The sequence below is a fragment of the Macrobrachium nipponense genome, chromosome 6 (genome assembly GCF_015104395.2).
Source record: "Macrobrachium nipponense isolate FS-2020 chromosome 6, ASM1510439v2, whole genome shotgun sequence".
Classification (NCBI taxonomy): domain Eukaryota; kingdom Metazoa; phylum Arthropoda; class Malacostraca; order Decapoda; family Palaemonidae; genus Macrobrachium; species Macrobrachium nipponense.
The window spans coordinates 81,146,687-81,164,884 of record NC_061108.1 but is presented as its reverse complement, the minus strand read 5'-3'; the positions used below and the strand labels follow the sequence as shown (position 1 = coordinate 81,164,884).

Sequence of the window (18,198 nt, the reverse complement as noted above, 5' to 3'; positions counted from 1 at the left end):
TCCTTCTTACATCCGCCCTGCCCTTGATCTCTCTCTCTCTCTTCTACATCTTACAATTATCCAAGCGAGAGTTTTTTTTATGGGATAATATAGGCCCTCCAATTGCCTTTTCATCTGGAAAATATTTATTTTGTATACAATTGCCTTTTCTCGGCTGTGAAGTTGATGTCTATCCGTGGCTGTGAGATGACCAGGAATGACATGTAAGTCAGTGTCAAAGTAACTCTACACTTCAGTCAGACCAAAACTTTGTTGCCATATCGTATTCAAGCAATATTCCGTTATTGTTTCCTATCTCTCATTTTGAGAGAGAGAGAGAGAGAGAGAGAGAGAGAGAGAGAGAGAGAGAGAGAGAGAGAGAGAGATGGCTGTACGTATACGATTGTTTATTTTCTCAGTTGCCAAACTCACTCTGTTATGCTTTATTTCATATTATCTTGCACACAATTTATACCTACAATATTTTTATTCAATTCATTACATTAAGATTTATAAGGAATGTCTAATAAACAGAATAACCATATCATTATGAAATGTCCATTTATGAATAGTAAACACACAAAAATTTGCATCCGCGAATAGCCGGGGGTGACCGCGAATAATTATGTATATGTTCCACAGAGAACCCCGCAAATGGGCGAGTCCTTCCGCGAATAATTTCTAGATAGGTTCCAAAGAAAAATCTGCGAATCCGGAGAACGCAAATACGGGGGGCCCACTGTATTCAAAAAAATGTTATTGTTATAATACAATTAAGTTTGTTCATACTTACCTGGCAGATATATATATAGCTGTATTCTCTGAAGTCCGACAGAATTTCAAAACTCCGCGGCACCGCAGTGGGCGGCCAGGTGGTAGTACCCATTCCCGCCGCTGGAGGCGGATATCAGGAACCATTCCCATTTTCTATCAATATTTTTACCCCTCAGTGCCACTGTCTCCTGAGGGGAGGTGGGTGGGCACTTAATTATATATATCTGCCAGGTAAGTATGAACAAACTTAATTGTATTATAACAATAACATTTTGTTCATGAAACTTACTTGGCAGATATATATATAGCTGAATCCCACCTTCGGATGGTGGGAAGAGACAGAATAGGATTTGTAGGAAACTTAAATTAAGTAGATGATATACACCTTGGTTCCTCACCTGTTAGCAAAGTAGACTCTGTGATTACTGTCACTTCAGCCTGCTTGTGCTTAATCAGAGTTGCCAGCCAGGTGGAGACCTGTAGTGCTGGTGCGCTCTGGATGCTCTGTCAACGGGGACGTGACCTCAATGTGACAAGAGCATAGAGCCATACAAATGAGGGCAACGAAGCAACTGACCACCACCTGACCAACTATCCAAGACCCCCTGAACACTAAGCTAAGAGATGGGAGGTCTTCACCAAAGCCTCACCACAACCAAAAAACACAACAACTAAAAACTAACCTAAACCTAACTAAGGGATGGGGAGAGAGCTACCTTCAGCCCCCAAGACTGTGTCTGCAGAAACGTATGGCCCAAGAGAACAACAGTCCTCGTATATCGTTCTCACATCTCTCAAGTAGTGTGAGGCGAATACTGAATTGCTCCTCCAAAAGGTGGCGTCAAGGATGTCCTTGATCGACATGTTCCTTTGGAAGGCAAGCGAGGTTGCGACAGCTCTGACCTCGTGAGCTTTCACTCGCAAGAGGCTCAAATCGATCTGTGTGGAAGACGAATGAGCCTCTTTAATCACGTCCCTCAGAAAGAACGCCAATGCGTTCTTGGATAATGGTATATCGGGTCGTTTAACCGAACACCAGAGATTATCTGAGGGACCTCGTACTTCTTTAGTCTTGTGGACATAAAACTTTAGAGCCCTGACAGGGCACAGGACTCTCTCAGGTTCTTGGCCCACAAGGCTTGTCATACCCTTGATTTCAAAGCTCCTTGGCCAAGGTTCGACGGGTTTTCATTCTTTGCTAAGAAAGTGGGACTCAAAGAGCAGACAGCATTGTCCCCTTTGAAGCCCACTCTCTTACAAATGGCCTGAATTTCGCTAACTCTCTTCGCCGTCGCCAGAGCAGTTAGGAAAAGAGCCTTCTTCGTCAAGTTCCTAAGAGACGCTTCATGTAGAGGTTCGAAAGGACTCGACATTAACAGTCTAAGGACTAAATCCAAGTTCCAAGAAGGAGGCCTCGCCTGAGGTATCTTGGATGTCTCAAATGATCTCAGGAGATCGTGAAGATCCCTGTTATCAGACAGGTCTAGTCCTTTGTGACGGAAGACTGCCGACAGCATACTCTTATATCCCTTGATGGTCGGGACAGCCAGCTTCTGTACATTCCTTAAAAATAGCAGGAAATCAGCTATCTGGCTCACAGAGGTAGTGGAAGAGGAAATTCCCTCCTTTCTACACCATGCCCTGAAGGAAGCCCACTTCGACTGGTAAACAGCTCTCGAGGACGTTCTCCTAGCATTGGCGATCGCCTTTGCAGCTGCTTTAGAAAAACCTCTCGCTCTGGCCAGCTTTTCGATAGTCTGAACGCAGTCAGACCCAGAGCGGAGAGGTTTCGGTGATATCTTGCGAAGTGGGGCTGTCTGAGTAGATCTTTCCTCCAGGGCAACGTCCTCGGAAAGTCTATGATGAATGACATTACCTCTGTGAACCATTCCTTCGCGGGCCACATCGGGGCGATCAGGGTCAACCTCGTCCCCTCCGATGCCGCGAACTTCCTTACTACTTCCCCCATGATCTTGAATGGCGGGAAGGCATACAAGTCCAGGTTCGTCCAGTCCCAGAGCAGAGCGTCTATCGCGACTGCTCCCGGATCCAGCACAGGGGAGCAATAAAGAGGCAACCTCTTTGTTCTCGACGTCGCAAATAGGTCGACTAACGGACACCCCCACAGTCTCCAGAGCTCTCGACAGACGTCCTGGTGCAACGTCCATTCCGTCGGCAGGATCTGATCTTGTCGGCTGAGAAGGTCTGCTCTGACGTTCTGGACTCCTGCGATAAATCTTGTCAGGATCCTTATCCGACTCGCATCTGCCCACAGCAGAATTTCCCTCGCTAAATAAAAAAGAGGACGGGAGTGTGTACCTCCCTGCTTCTTTAGGTACGCAAGGGCTGTGGTGTTGTCCGAGTTGACTTGGACTACTTTCTCTGCAACCTTTTGTTGGAAGAACTGTAGCGCCAGAAAAACCGCCGCTAGTTCCTTTACATTGATGTGCCAGGACACCTGTTCCCCCCTCCAGGTGCCTGACACTTCCTCCCCTCCCAGTGTTGCTCCCCATCCCGACACCGAGGCGTCGGAAAACAACACTAGGTCTGGCTCAGAAGCTTTAGGGACAACCCCTCTCAAAACTTCCGAGGATCTAGCCACCATCTTAGATGGTTCTTCACCGATTTGGTGATGAAAAGGGTCGCATTCAGATCCTCTCTGACTCTCCATTCGTCTGCTAAGAAAAACTGGAGAGGTCTGAGGTGTAGTCTTCCCAGGGAAACAAACTTTTCCAGCGAGGAAATGGTTCCCAGCAGACTCATCCATTCCCTCGCCGAGCAAGCTTCCTTCCCCAGGAAGGCCGAAACTCTCTCTAAGCCTTGCAGCTGTCGTTCCTGGGACGGAAACACTCGAAAAGCCACTGAATCCATCTGAATCCCCAGATACACATGGACTGTGTTGGGTCAGATGCGACTTTTCGAGGTTGACCAGAAGTCCCAGGGACTTCGCCAAGGCCAAAGTGAAGTGAAGGCCCTTCAGACACCTTTCTTCTGACGATGCTCTGATCAGCCAATCGTCGAGATACAGGGACACTCTTATTCCTGCAGATGTAACCATCTCGCTACGTTTTTCATGAGCATGGTAAATACCATCGGAGCCGTGCTTTTAAACCGAAACAAAGGGCTCGGAATTGCCAAACTTTGTCCCTTAGCATAAACCTCAGAAACTTTCTTGAAAGAGGGTGGATAGGCACGTGAAAGTATGCGTCCTGTAGGTCCAAGGACACCATCCAGTCGCCCGGTCTTAAGGCTCCTAGAACCGACTGAGGTGTTTCCATCTTGAATTTTTTCTTTTCTACGAAAAGATTCAGGCTGCTTACATCCAAGACTGGACGCCACCCCGACAACTGCTTTGGTACCAGGAAAAGTCTGTTGTAGTATCCTGGTGACCCCAGGTCTAAGACCTGCTCCACCGCTCTTTCATGATCATTTGATCTAAAAGATCTAAAAGAACCTGATGTTTCTCCCCTTGATACGACGGGGAAAGATCTCTGGGAGTCGTAGAAAGAGGAGGAGGGTCCACAAAGGGATCTTGTACCCTGTTCCACTATCTTGAGGGACCACGCATCTGTATCTCTCTCTCTCCACGCACCCGCAAAGAACTTTAGCCTGGCTCCGACAGGCATCTGAAGGACTTTCTTCTCACTTAGAGGATTTAGTTTGAAGGAAACCTCTTCCTTGTTCAAGTCTCTCCCTCGAGGTGCAGCTCCTCGAGGGAGGCGCGCTAAGAAAGGGTTTAACCTTCCTAGGAGGTCGTCCAGACGACGACGTGGTAGGGACTGCGGGACGTCTTGAAGACTGGGCCAAGAGATCCTGGGTAGCCTTCTCTTGTAGGCTCACTGCCAGGTCCCTTACCATAGCCTGGGGGAAGAGATGGCTCGAAAGAGGTGCAAAGAGAAGCTCTGCTTTCCGCGATGCAGAAACAGACCTCGCTGTAAAATTGCAGAAAAGCGCTCTCTTCTTGAGGAAAGCAGTGCCGAAATGAGACACTAACTCTTCCGAACCATCCCTGACGGCCTTGTCCATGCATGACAACACATTGGACAGCTCCCCCAGACTCAAAGAATCAGGACTCCTAGATTGAAGATCCAGGACTCCTAGGCACCAGTCTAGGAAGTTAAAGACTTCCAGAGTCTTTAACAGACCTTTCATGTGATGGTCGATCTCCGTTGGTGTCCATGAAATCTTAGCGGACGATAAAAGGGATCTCTTCTGGGCGTCTACCAGACTAGCAAAGTCCCCTTGGGAAGAAGACGGGATCTTAACTCCTACTTCAGCTTTGGTCTCATACCAAATGCTGCCTTTCCCACTGAGTCTTGAAGGAGGAAGGGCGAAAGTCGACTTGCCCTGATCCTTCCGACGTTCCATCCAATCCTGCAATTTCTTGAATGCTCTCTTAGTGGACAAGGAAGTCTTCATCTCCACCACTTCCGAAACCTTGCCCGACTTCGAAGACGAAAACTGAGAGGGAGGAGACTTAGGAGCTGCAGGCTGGAACTTCTCACCAAACAAAGAACGTAAAAGACGAACCAGCACCTTGTAGTCGGAAACCGACGAAACTGACGGCTGTTCTTCCTCCACTGAGTCCGCCGGACTACTAAGCTCTCCTTCCTCCCGAAGAGGCAAAGGAGATTGAACCTCTGGAGAGGGCGTGCGCCCAACGGGTCTAGCCTTCAACAAAGGCTTTCGAGGAAGACTAAAATCAGCCTCTTCAAAGCAACCGACCTTCTGTCGATCTTTAGAGCTCGAACCACGAAGAGCGTCCTGACCGCGCTGCGCGTCAAGAGAGGTTACTCTTAGTCTCTCTCGAGGAGCGTCCTTTCGTTTCATGCTCAAGCGTCCAGCTTTCGCTTTCAAAGCGTCCTTCTGAGCGCTCTCGAAAGCCTTCTCCACAGGCAAAGCGTCAAGCAAAACATCCCGACGATAGTCTTCCAAAGCGTCCTGCCGAGCGTCTTCCAAAGCGTCCTCCAAGGCGTCCTGTCGAGCGTCCTCAAAGGCGTCCTGACGTGCGGGCGGAGACAGAGACGAACGAGGAGACGGAGAAGGAGACTGCCTCGTCCTCTTGACAGGCAGTCTAGCGTCCTTCCTACGTTTAGGCTCAACTGCTGCTGGGCGAGTCTTCCGAGCCATTAAGGCCGACAATTGGTCTTGAAGCGACGCAAGAATACTCTTCGTAGGTGAAGAACCGAGAGGAGGTGAAGGGCTGCGCCTGCGAGAAGACGAGGGGCGGGGGGACGCCTCCTTCCTTCTCAAAGGTACAGCAACCTGCCTCTCCGAGGCGCGAGAGAAGCGCTTCTCAGCGTCGTCCTCGGACGACGTCCTACCTCTCTTCTGAGGAGGAAACGCGTCATACGACGCAGGCGAAGACCGCAACGAGAGCGGAGAGAGGGGACGTAAAGCGTCCTCCCTAGGAAAAGTCCTTTTCAACGGACGCGAGTCACTCCGAGCGCTCCACCCCTTGCGCGGGGAGGGCGCCTCGGAGGACGAAAAACAGCATTTGGTATAAGGATGCGAGCCTGAGCACGCTCCTTGGCAGCCTGGGAAGTAGCAACAGGTCCTGCCGAAGGGACGCCAGATCGGTGGGGAGGCCCTCCCCCCGTAACCCTCTTGCGGTCTTTCGACATGCCCACTCCCTGAGTTCTGGGAGTCCGACAGAGGTCTAGACCTAGAGGCATTATGGGGCCGATCTGACGCCCCCTCCACAACACTAGGGGCACGAATCACACACTTTACTCGAGCCGTTTTCAAGGGCCAACACTTTGGACTCTAGAGTGCGTAATGACTCTAGAATCAGAGAAAGGGCATTACCTTCTCCAGACACAGAACTAGGGCCCTCAGGCAACAACACAGGATTAGGTGAAGCAAATTCTACTGGTGTTAGAATAGGAGAAATGTTACTTCCCTTACCTTTCGTAGAACCGCTCTTGGAGGAAGCCCTCCTGATCCTATCGCGCTCCAACTTACGGCGATAGGATTCATACACCTTCCATTCATCCTCAGTCAAACTTTTGCATTCAATGCAACGATCAACCAGCAAACAAACATGCCCCCTACACCCCATACATACTGTGTGGGGGTCTACCGATGATTTCGGTAGCCTCACCTTGCAATCACTTCTCACACACACTCTGAAGCTCACTGAACTTGATCCCGACATCACGTTCATAGAAAAGCCAATCCAAAATCCAAACACAGTCCACTATCGCGTATGCCAATCCAACAATCCAGAGTCAAAACCAAAAGTCAATCCAGATACTTATAACGAGTCAAAATCCAAAAATCCTGGGCGGAGGTCTGTAAACAGGTGTTTACCGACCGGCGACAGAAAAAAATATGAATAGAAAATGGGAATGGTTCCTGATATCCGCCTCCCAGCGGCGGGAATGGGTACTACCACCTGGCCGCCCACTGCGTGTGCCGCGAGTTTTGAAATTCTGTCGGACTTCAGAGAATACAGCTATATATATATCTGCCAAGTAAGTTTCATGAACAAATTATATTTTTATAATAAAACAAAGTTTTAATTATACTTACCCAGTAAATACACAGCTACAAGTTCCATATTATATGGCAGCTTGAATTAAAAATTTTGTGGCTAACACTTCACACTATTGTGTAGGCGACCAGTTCTGCCCACCGGTGGGAGAATAGGAACGACTAAGAGCAGCAAACTCAGATATGCCCATCAGAGTGGAGGAGGGAGGGCTCTGATCATGCAATTACTGGGTAAGTATAGTTAAAATTTTGTTTTATTATAAAAATATCATTTTTACTTATGTAATTTACCCAGTACTTACACAGCTGATTCCCACATTGAAACAGGTGGGAGACATGGATATATACTACTTCAAAATATGCAATAAATTGGAATACAAATGCAGCTTGCGTTGAATACAATGTTTGTCATTTCCTTATCAGTTAAGAGAGCTACTGGCAAAATACCTCTGGTTGGTGCTCATCTTAACCTGTAGTGGCGTGGCAGTATAACCAAGGGTTGCCACCTACTTAGTGGGAACTTTGCAGCGAAGGAAGTACTACTCCGATGGCTAGCAAAGCATGATGGGTGCCTGCCCTTGCCCAGGGCGCAGCTCCAAAATAAAACAACCATATAAAAACGTTACCTACCCTGAGATAAATCCACAACCCATCCACTGAGAGTGGTGGTTGCTTCAGGTGCATTGCACCCGCTGGCTCTGCAAGACTCGACACCTAACTACAAGAGAAAATAGGAAAAAAATCTGATGCTTTCTTCCTCTACACCGTAAGTCACTAAATAAGGTCTGAACATACTTTTAACTTCTATGAAATTAATGAGAAACGAAGAATGATTACATTCCCAGTAGTTCGAAGGCAGAATGGATGTACGAGGGCATGAGATATGTAAGCTAAAGGAGAGGAGGTTACTATGACTTCCTTAGCTTTACTTGTAGGACGGCAAACTGCTCTCTTAATTCTGAGTGTGCCTCAAGATAAAAGTCCATAAGTGTAATAAGTTCTTGTCAGTGGATGAAAAGGGACCTTTCCATATCGTTATATGCAAAGGATAGTCCTCTGAAAACTCCAAATATACAGAGACCTCCCATTCTCCCACAAAGTTGTAGAGTATTTGGACTTTCAGAGAATGATCTGGTATCTGTAGATAGAGCCAGAAGTGCTGTACACCAGTTGAGCTATGACCTCGGGACTGGTGGGCACTCGTGGGAGCTTGCAGGAGCCCAGCGCAAGACATGGCGCCAGGCTGTAACTGGAGCCAAATGAATGGCCGCTAGGGGAACTAAACGCCAAATGAGCTCAAGGATCGTGGCTCTACAGCTGGTGTCAAACAGTAGAATACACCAGATTGTAGCTGTCACCCGGCAAACTGGGCGTCAGACAAGCTAGAAGTTCTAGATGCTGAAAAGCCCTAACTCCGGTAGCCAGATTTTTAGCTGGCTCTATGTGAGTTGGATGTCAGGGGACTTAAGAGTTCTGGTTTCATTGCTAAGGAAAGTGAAACGCAGAGGGCGATTACATATACTTCCAGTAGGATGATGCAGAATGGAAGTAAGGGACATATTGTGCCTGAAAGCTAAGGAGGCTAGAGGTTACAAGTACATCCTAGCCTAACCCAGAAGATACCGATAAGGATGTCTTCCGAGTAAGGGGATCGAGAAGAGAAAAACAGGGGATCAAGCAAGGAACATGGACATACATCCAGGTTCCAGAAGACCTGACCCCTTTCTCGCTTGGATGCTGGCGCCTACTCCTGCCAGGGGAAAATACTCACTTTTACGGGGAGGTTTGGATGTTTAAGGGGACCGTCCGCTATGGCGGATGACATGTCAACTTGAAAAAATAAAAAATCGAGTTATTACTTGTATCTATGCAGAAACATGCCGTGCATGCTTTCCAGAAGTTTCAGCCAATTATTTTCACAAATAATGAAGATATAGCGGTTTTTAAATGATGACGTCATCGTAACTGCGTCGTCTGTATGACTTGAGTTTGACAGAATCGTTTTTGCGTGTTTATTTTTGCATATATACAGCGATTTTTTAAGATTTTTTTCGAAATTCTCATACATCTGGTAGCAATGAAAGGTACTGTGACACTGGGTGAGAGGCGAGCTGCTCAGAGCAGTTATTTATAGGCGAGACTCGGAGAATGACTCAGTTACGCCACAGACGTCAAAGCAGTTACACGCACGTAGGCACTTGCGTTTGGTTACTAGCTATTTCCGTTGTTTTTATAACTTCTTAGTGAACTTATAGCAATGCTGAAGTTACCTAAGATCAAGAAGGCTACTCAGCAACTATGGCTAGCAAAATTAGCGAAGGCCAGGAGTGTGCTGAAAGAAAAACACAACAATTAATTGTTTTCAGCTGCCCTCATTGTCTCATGTCTCGCCGTCAACATCATTATCTGGTGTCACGCTGAGGGTATTAACACCACTTTTAGGGGTAGGACCACGATCCTTGATGTAGAAATCAACAATAAAAGTACAAATAAAGTAATTATAATAATGTCATTTTGACTTTTATAAGAAAAAAGCGAAAATTTACATAGCAATTCTTTGGGAGCTCATAACTCAAAAACATACTTATGCGCATGTCGGTAACCATTACTCGGTTATTTATTATCCAATTTTAGAGAGAAAGATATCATTGGAAAGAGGAATAAAAATCCCATAATTCTGTGTGACAGAATTTTGATATCTTTTTTTTCTTTTTTTTTTAGAATTTTTTGAGTGTCTAGACTAAAAAAAAAAAGAAAAAAAATTAATAAAAAATAAAAAAATTAAAAAATCTAAATTCTGTCACACAGAATTGTTCGGTATATAAAGAAGTTTTTATGGTATGATTTTCAATACAACTGATGTCATATTAGCGGAGAAAACTCAACCAATTTTTTTTTTAAATCATGATTTTTGCTAATACAACAAAAAGTTTTTGATAAAATGACTTGAAATTTTTATATGATGAAGGTATTATATATATCTAAAACATATATGAAAATTATGTATTTTGCATAACAAATAAAAAAAATAGACATCATAGCGGACGGTCCCCTTAATTGAAGGAATCAGCTACTAAACTGGCACCCTAGGGCAAGCCTAGGAGTCAGCACGCTTCAATCCCGTCTGCATCAGAATCTCCCTTCATCCTGAAGGCACCCTACCACAGGGATAGTCAACATGATCCACAGTTTTGGAGAGCCTGGTATTTGATGAATACACCATGAAATGAAATCTCTTATTGAAGGAAATGCTATAGCACTTACATTCAAACTATCTGCAATGACTGTACAGTTTTCAACCTATAATATATATCAAGCATCACAAAGTGAAAAAAAACAGAATCCTAATTCTTACTTAATTCAATAGTTTAATTTTTAGGAAGTTGCAAAATATGCTGAATACAAACTAATAGGATCATTAAGAACAAACTCCTCAGATCAGCTGATGAGAGCTAATTATATTCTCTAAATAGCCTGGTTAAAATGACAAATTTTCCAAGACAATTTGTATTTTTAACAGCTACAAACCTTCGGTTTTAAAAATAATATAATTTCTAGCGCCTAGCTGGATCAGGTTAAATTGCAGATGAAAGCAAGGAATCTTGTGACATATGGCAATGCGTGCGTAGATCGGGTAAAGAGTGGTCAAGGACCACACACCCACGCCGCAGCGTCAGTCTTTCCCAACTCAGGATGTCTTAGCAAGACAGAGGGGCAGCTAGAGGTGGGCAGTACAATGTTTCAGGTTTGTAGCTATGAAAAATACAAATTGTCTTGGAAAATTTGTCATTTGTTCATACGCGAATAAACCTTTGATCTTAACAATAGGATAGACTTATACTTGGAGGGAGGTCCAGACATCCTAAACCAGCTGGGGGCCTACCCACCAGTCCAGCTCAAGAAGAAATAACTTCCGGAGAGGGACTGATGCCCATGAGAAGCTAGATACATTGATATCTAACCACCCAGACACTGAGCGACATACAATGATATATGGGAGAAACATTGCATAGAGAACTAAAGAGAAACTCTGACTGTCCAACAACAAACCAACACACCAGGGTTTGTTACCACTCCCTACTCCCCCTTGCCAAGGAGCGGAGCATATGCTACCAAATAGAGGGATGGTTACTTGCATACCAAGCGACCAAACTATCAGTATGACTACCTTACTCACCTGTATCAGACCAGTCCACTGAATGACGTGTCTATTCCTCAACTTGCCAGAAGGAAGAATCAAAGTTACAGGAGAAAGAAAGAGACCAACCAACTCTGTCATTCTTTCATCCACACAATCACCTTAGGTAAGATACAAATGTGCCCTGTTAAGGGCAATGATGAGTTACACAATCTGTTGGGCAGCCACCACAGGATCCAGGGAAAATGTGTCCATAGATCTATGGGCAACATCCTTAAGATATAAAGAGGTGAACGTGGACTGGCGTAACCAAGTACCAGCACTCAGAACTCTATGTACAGCCAAGTTCTTTTTAAAAGCCAGAGAGGGACCAATACCCCCAACGTCATGTGCTCTAGCCTGCAGAGCTCTGACCGGACACAACAAAAAGCTCTTGAGCATCACCGCCCACAAAGTCATTCAGTGATGGAATGGAAAAGGAGGTGAACCTATCATCGTGCACAGAAGGATTCTGGGTCTTGGCCATGAATTCCGCGACAAATTTCGAAAGACACTGACCCCCAACCCCTTGTGTGCTTCACATCATAGCTCAGACTGTGCAGCTCCTCTACTCTCTTAGAAGATGCCAAGGCCAGAAGTACCAGGGAGAGGGGCAGGCAAACACTCCTGCTACACCAACTCCATGCTAACAACCTTCAACCTCTTGACTGGTGCCTTGAGATCCTTACGGCAACGAATAGACCCTGGTAAAGGAGAAGCGGAAGCACCTGCAACATGTGCACAAACGTGGGAGGTTGCAACATGCTTGCAATTCGATGCAGAGGATGAAGCAACCACTGCAGATCGCACAGGGAAAGAAACACTAATGTTCTCAGTAACACCAACACTTGCAGGAACACTGGCGTGCTGCTCCTCACTCGCAGACAAAGAAAGGGCAAAGTCCTTAGCCTTCCAATGCATGATACGCCAATGCGGCGGAGATGGGGGAGAAGGAGAGGAAGACAGGACTGGCTCCTTACACAATCTCTTCGCAGGAGGCAGGGGGCGACGCAACATGCTTGCTTCCAGTACTCTCAGCTGACATGGCAGCAAACCTATCTTCTAAAACTGAGTCCAATCTCTTAAGAACTGCCTGGCATAAAGCCTCAGATAGATCAGCAAGAGGAGGGGCTGACAACATGGAAGGGAGATGCAGCGAAATGGATGGTAGAGATAACGTCATGGCAGCAAACGATGACGACACAGACGAGCGAGGTAGCGCAGCGGAGACAACTGGGAGTGATGTCATCGATGGAAGTGATGTCATAAGAGGGGGGGGGGGGGGGGGGGAGAGAGAGCAGCAGCAGCAGCAGCAGCAGCAGCAGCAGCAGCAGTAGCAGCAAGCATCCAAGAAGTGGTGTCAGCAAACCCTCCAAAGAGAGTGGACCACAGCCCAAACATCCCCAAAGCGCTCCTTTTTTGGACGCCTCCGAATCTGAAAAAGACACTAATGAAAAGGCCTCCTCCCTCTCGGGAAGTAAATGAACTCCCAAGAAAGAGGGGGTGGCATTAAATAAATCAGCCTGAGGGCCTCCTGATACTTCCAACGATGAATCGATGCAAGAAAAGGAAGGGGAAAAAGGCACAACACTAGCATGGGGTGTGACAGCAGCAGGATACTTAGCATTGGGAAGAGAAGAAACACCCTCCCAAAGGAAGAGTGGAAACTCTACGATGCTCCCTCATACTATAAAATAACTTCCACTGTTCTCTAGGTCACATATGGCATTCCATGCAGGGATTCGTTAAAGTATAAACGTTAGAATGGCATCTACTACAAGTGACATGTGGGTCCGTCGCAGACGAAGTCAAAAAGCGAGAATACAGAAAACCTGGAGTTCTGGGGCACACACACTCACGAGGCCGAGAAGGAGCAGAAGAAGCCATAATAACAGCACACACACACTCAAACACAAGCGAAAACAGGCAATGAACCGAGTAAAGGCCGAGAGAGGTCAATCACAACTCTCAGCCAGGCGGTTTTAAGAAAGACTGAAGCTGTGGCGTGGGTGCGTGGTCCTTGACCACTCTTCACTTGATATACACACGTGTTGCCAGATCTCACAAGATTCCTTGCTTTCATCTGAGATTTAACCGGACCCAGCTAGGGACTAGAAATTTTCCTGTTGTTAAGAACGAAGGTTTCTTCGCGTATAGACAACTATCCCTTTATAATAACAATAGAGCGAGCATGCACAAACCATCATCACAACATGAAAAAAGAAAGCAAATTGAGAAATGAGAATACAGTACTTAGGAAACAAATCCCTCAAAATAAAGTACTTAGAGAGCTAAAACAGCAGGTGTTGCCTGCTATAGACACACAAGGAATGACAACTACAGAATGTGTGTCCCCAGTGTATTGTCAGCTATATGATGGGCTTCTAGAATGTGTCTATACAGTGCTGACTCCAGGACTAGGCTGTAAATTACTAAGGTTGTAGTAAAACAAACTGAGAAGTAAATCCTTTTAAATGTCAGCTACAACACTCAAGGGGGAAGAACATAGACCCATGAATATAATTCACTTACATATACAAAATGACTAAAACTTTTCCTACCTTACGACCTGCACTTGTCTCTCTCCAGCGGGAAACTATATCTCTTAGCTGGTTGAACTGCTGAATAAACTGAGTCAGCTCCATAGCAAAACGTTGGGTATGTACATACATCACTGACGACATCTTTAATTTCACTCTAATATCACATTCTCGCTGCATTTCTGGATCGTCATGGCCATACCTGTAAAATGTAAACCCCCACTAAATATAGTATAGCAATTAAGGCTCTTGTATGTAGTTAAAAAAATTAAGTAATATCTAATGGGTAAACAAAATATACTCAGTAATCTCTCAATTACTTGGACATACATTATCTGAATATCGGCATTATCCGAACACAACTGGCCCTCAGGGACCAAAGATTTCAAAAGACTTTAAAAAACTGCTCTCCAATGATTGGCAAGGCTGAGCAGTATAAGAAAACATTGGTAACATTGCTTACACTTATAAACAGACTAAGAAAGGGGTTCAGGGGGTATGGGAAGCCATGAAAAGTTTCCAATGTGGGGAAGGAGCATAAGTAAGTTTAAAGGAAGAATCTCACCAACTACACCATTCACCGATCCAGTCCAGTACACATCTGTCTTCCCTTTCTCCCCTACCATGTTTTATTTTTTATTTCTTGGAGTTTTTTCATATAGAAATTTCCACTGCATAAAATAAAGGATAGCCAGAAGGATTAAAGAGATGAAAAACCAATAAAAATTAAAAAGTAAATGAGGAAGAGGCAGAGACAGGGCAAGCTTTTGCATTTGCTATTGGCTTAAAAGTCTGATGTCAATTAACAAAACATGAATTGTCACTTTGTATATAGTTTTTCAGTGGCTGATACAGATATGTCATCAATTGAATAGTATATGGTGGAAGAAGTGTTGGTGGACAAACACTCATGGTCTTTGAAAGCACTCCCACTACTGACAGAAATGAACGTCATCATAAGTTAATGTGATTTTTGGCTTTTTAATGGCTGCAGGGCATAAAGCATCATAAACATATCTTTCTCTAACTGGCTAGATCTGGAAAGTATTAATAAATTGGTAAAAAAAGGCATTTTCTATCTTATACAATCCTGAATGATCAGTCACTTGTTTGAATAGTTTGCAGGTGTTTGCAAGTGGTGTGTGCAATCCTATATATTATCTGTATGGCTCCACCATGTCCTAGGAAGATGAAGATGATGATCCTTCAACAGAAACTAGAAATCATTGAGAGAATTGAGGCAAATTGGTTTATGGCACATATTATGAATGGATACAGTATTGTATAGTCAACTATGCAAGGTATCAAGACTTTCCAGGACAAGCTAAAGCAGTACACATCAGACTTTGACCTGGTTTTGTCTGCAAATGGTGGCTAGCTAGCGCACTGGTGGTGCTGACTTGAAAGCTGCAGCTATGAAGTTTGGAGGCCTGCATGGGGTTTTGAACTTTAAAGCATCTGAAGGGTTTCTAACTACAAGCCTCCCGGCAAAGCTTTGCATGCTTCCAAAGAGGAAACAGAAGAATCCCAGAAGACATAAATTCCCTTTGTTGATGTGCCAGGTTCATCCAGTGAGGGAACTGATATCTATTTGCTGCCTCTTGATGATAAAGACCCTCTCAACATCAAGGAGGTACAAATACATTAGCGTTGGAGGAGGGGGGAAGGAGAAGGAAAACTTGTAAACCTCCTTGCAAGTTTTTAAGTCTGGCAACGTATACAGTATTGGCACCAAACACAGGTAAGTGAAGGAAAAATTTGTTTAATTTTTAAGTCTGTTGTTACTGTATTTCGCTTTAAACAAAACAGAAAAAAGAGAGTGACGCTTATTTTTATCCAGTTGTGTAACCGATCGTATTGCATGTTGCGTATGAGATAGAAAAAAGATGTCTGCTCCTTTTGGTGTCAAATTGTATTTCTAAAGTATATTTTGTTCCATATAAGGAACTTTACCAGCTCAATTAATTTCTTACAAGGTCTTTAGTTTAAAATGTGATGGTTGTTGTTTATATACATTTCAAATGTTTACACTTGTGTGGAATTGACAATGAAGGAGGAATAAGGATACAATTGCCATTTTACACTAGTAGAGTTTTTTACTTTACCTTATCTGGATTTTACCCTTATCTGACAAGGCACTGGATCTATGAATCCAGATACAGTGGGGTCTCGGTTTAAACCCGAACTTGACCTACATCATTTCGTGGTTACGTCTCACAATCTCCAGTAAATTTATTAAAAAATTCTTATTCCGTCACTCAGACATATATTCAAGCTAGTTTGATTGTGGAACGGAAGAATAACATCGTCTTGTGGCAGAATACAGGGAAGACTGTGTTGGTAACTCACTTAATTGTGTCTCATTCGCTCTCTCATTTGAGTTGATTTTTTGGGAACTTGTGTTACTACATTATGGGTCCCAAGCATAAGGCAGACTCTTTTGGTGGCAATGCTATGAAGAAAAGAAAAGTCATCTCCATGGAAGTGAGAGTTGACATAATAAAATGACCCAAATAGGGCGAAACACTGTCCAACATCAGCTGCACTCTGGGGTTCATTTGTACAACTGTGTCAACGATCATCACATATAGAAAGCGCATACTTGAACATGTGAAAGGATCTGCTCCTCTGAAATCAACTGTGATTAAAAAGCAGCGTAGTGGTCTCAGTATTGAGATGGAACAATTATTAGTGCTTTGGTTGGATGATCAGCATCAACAATGTATCCCAGTTAGCCTAATGTTGATTCAAGAGAAGGCTAAAAGTCGTGGATTCCCTGCGGTGTAGCATGAAGATTTGGAAGGTAACCTTCCAGCTTAGCCTGGAACACTTTTTTAAGACAGTAGAGAGGCCTGCAAGAGATCCAGTACCCTCTACCCCACATGTCTCTCCAAACTCAGCTGCCCTATTGGTATCTCTAGCACCTTATGCAGGTTCTGCAGAAATGGGCTCACCTGCCCTATTATCTCCAGGTTCTCCAGAACTAGACAAACCTGGCTCAATATCTCCAGCACCTTCCTCCACCCAGTAACCTAGTAAAACCTGTCTCATCCCCCTTTGCAATACCCAGTATGCAAGCCAACCACAGGAGTAAATGCAAGGAATTGTTTCTGTTTATTTACTGTACAGTAAACATAAGGACAATACTTACCCTTGTACTGTATGCATGTGCTCAGGAATTGTTTTCTCGTTTATTCATTTTTAATTTTTACTGATTCACATATTACGTCTGCTTAAATTCCGACTTACGGACAAAATGAGGTAACGTCCTTGCCATAGGAACGAATCTCAAACATAAAATTTGAGCACAATAAATGCAAGCAGTTTTTAACAGAAAAACAAAAACTTTGTTCTTTTCCTATGACAAATATCATGGATCACGATCAAAGCAGGCATTGTCACAAGCAGTTGTGACAACAGATGTTGTTGACCACCAAACTATCTTTCATAGTAATTTTGAAAAGTATACAGTAATTTTTTAAAAGTAATCAAATGCATGCACATCTAAAAGACCTCAAATATTTATGTGCACTATCTGCCCTCACATTACAAATATCTAACATACTGCCTAGTAGCACTTGTCAACTGCAGTATCAACCATCGCGTATCAGTCACTAAGACTTACATGTCTGTAAGTTCCAATTTTGAGTTAACATGTCTCTTAGTCCTATTATTGAGTTAAACAATATAATCTATAAAGAGAATAGTTTGCAAAAATTTCTCTCACCTGAACACTTGGAATGTCATGGCTTCTGATCCAGCTGTAACAAATTTCTCACGGTACAGATGACCATGGCTTGTGCAGTCAATTAAGGAGAGCGAACCTAGACGTCCAGAAAGGGTTAAGTTGCCTTCTGATCCTACAGAACGTACAAGTACCTGTGATATGCTAGCTCGAGCTAGTTCACTTTCCGGCTTATTCAGAATGAGAGTCAATGATCGCACTTGTACCTCCATTATAGTGTTAATTTCTTCAGTGCCTAAAAGAAGCAAAGTTGTATCTTAATCCAAATGTTCACAGAATTAAGTTATAAGATATCAGAACATTTATTAGTGCTTAATACATTTCACACATTACATGCATACATATATGTATACTAAACATATTTTTTTCTTTTCAATATCATGCCATTCCTCAAACAGGAGCACTCCAAGGATTCAACAACACAGTGGTCATTGCCCCTGGCAGACTTTAAATACTAACTGTCCATAAACCCAGTTTAAACAATATCT

General features: G+C 44.1%; 1 protein-coding gene across 4 annotated transcripts in view; it reads right to left on the bottom strand.

The window, feature by feature from the left end:
* LOC135216276 (intermembrane lipid transfer protein VPS13D-like) overlaps positions 1-18,198 on the bottom strand; it is a 999,641-nt gene that overhangs the window by 622,259 nt on the left and 359,184 nt on the right. For all 4 annotated transcript variants that reach the window (XM_064251439.1, XM_064251442.1, XM_064251440.1 and 1 more), the window contains 2 exons: positions 17,693-17,945; positions 13,987-14,167 (listed from right to left, as the gene is read on the bottom strand). In XM_064251439.1, the coding sequence (XP_064107509.1) occupies positions 13,987-14,167; positions 17,693-17,945 (434 nt within the window). The remainder of the gene's footprint in view (positions 1-13,986; positions 14,168-17,692; positions 17,946-18,198) is intronic.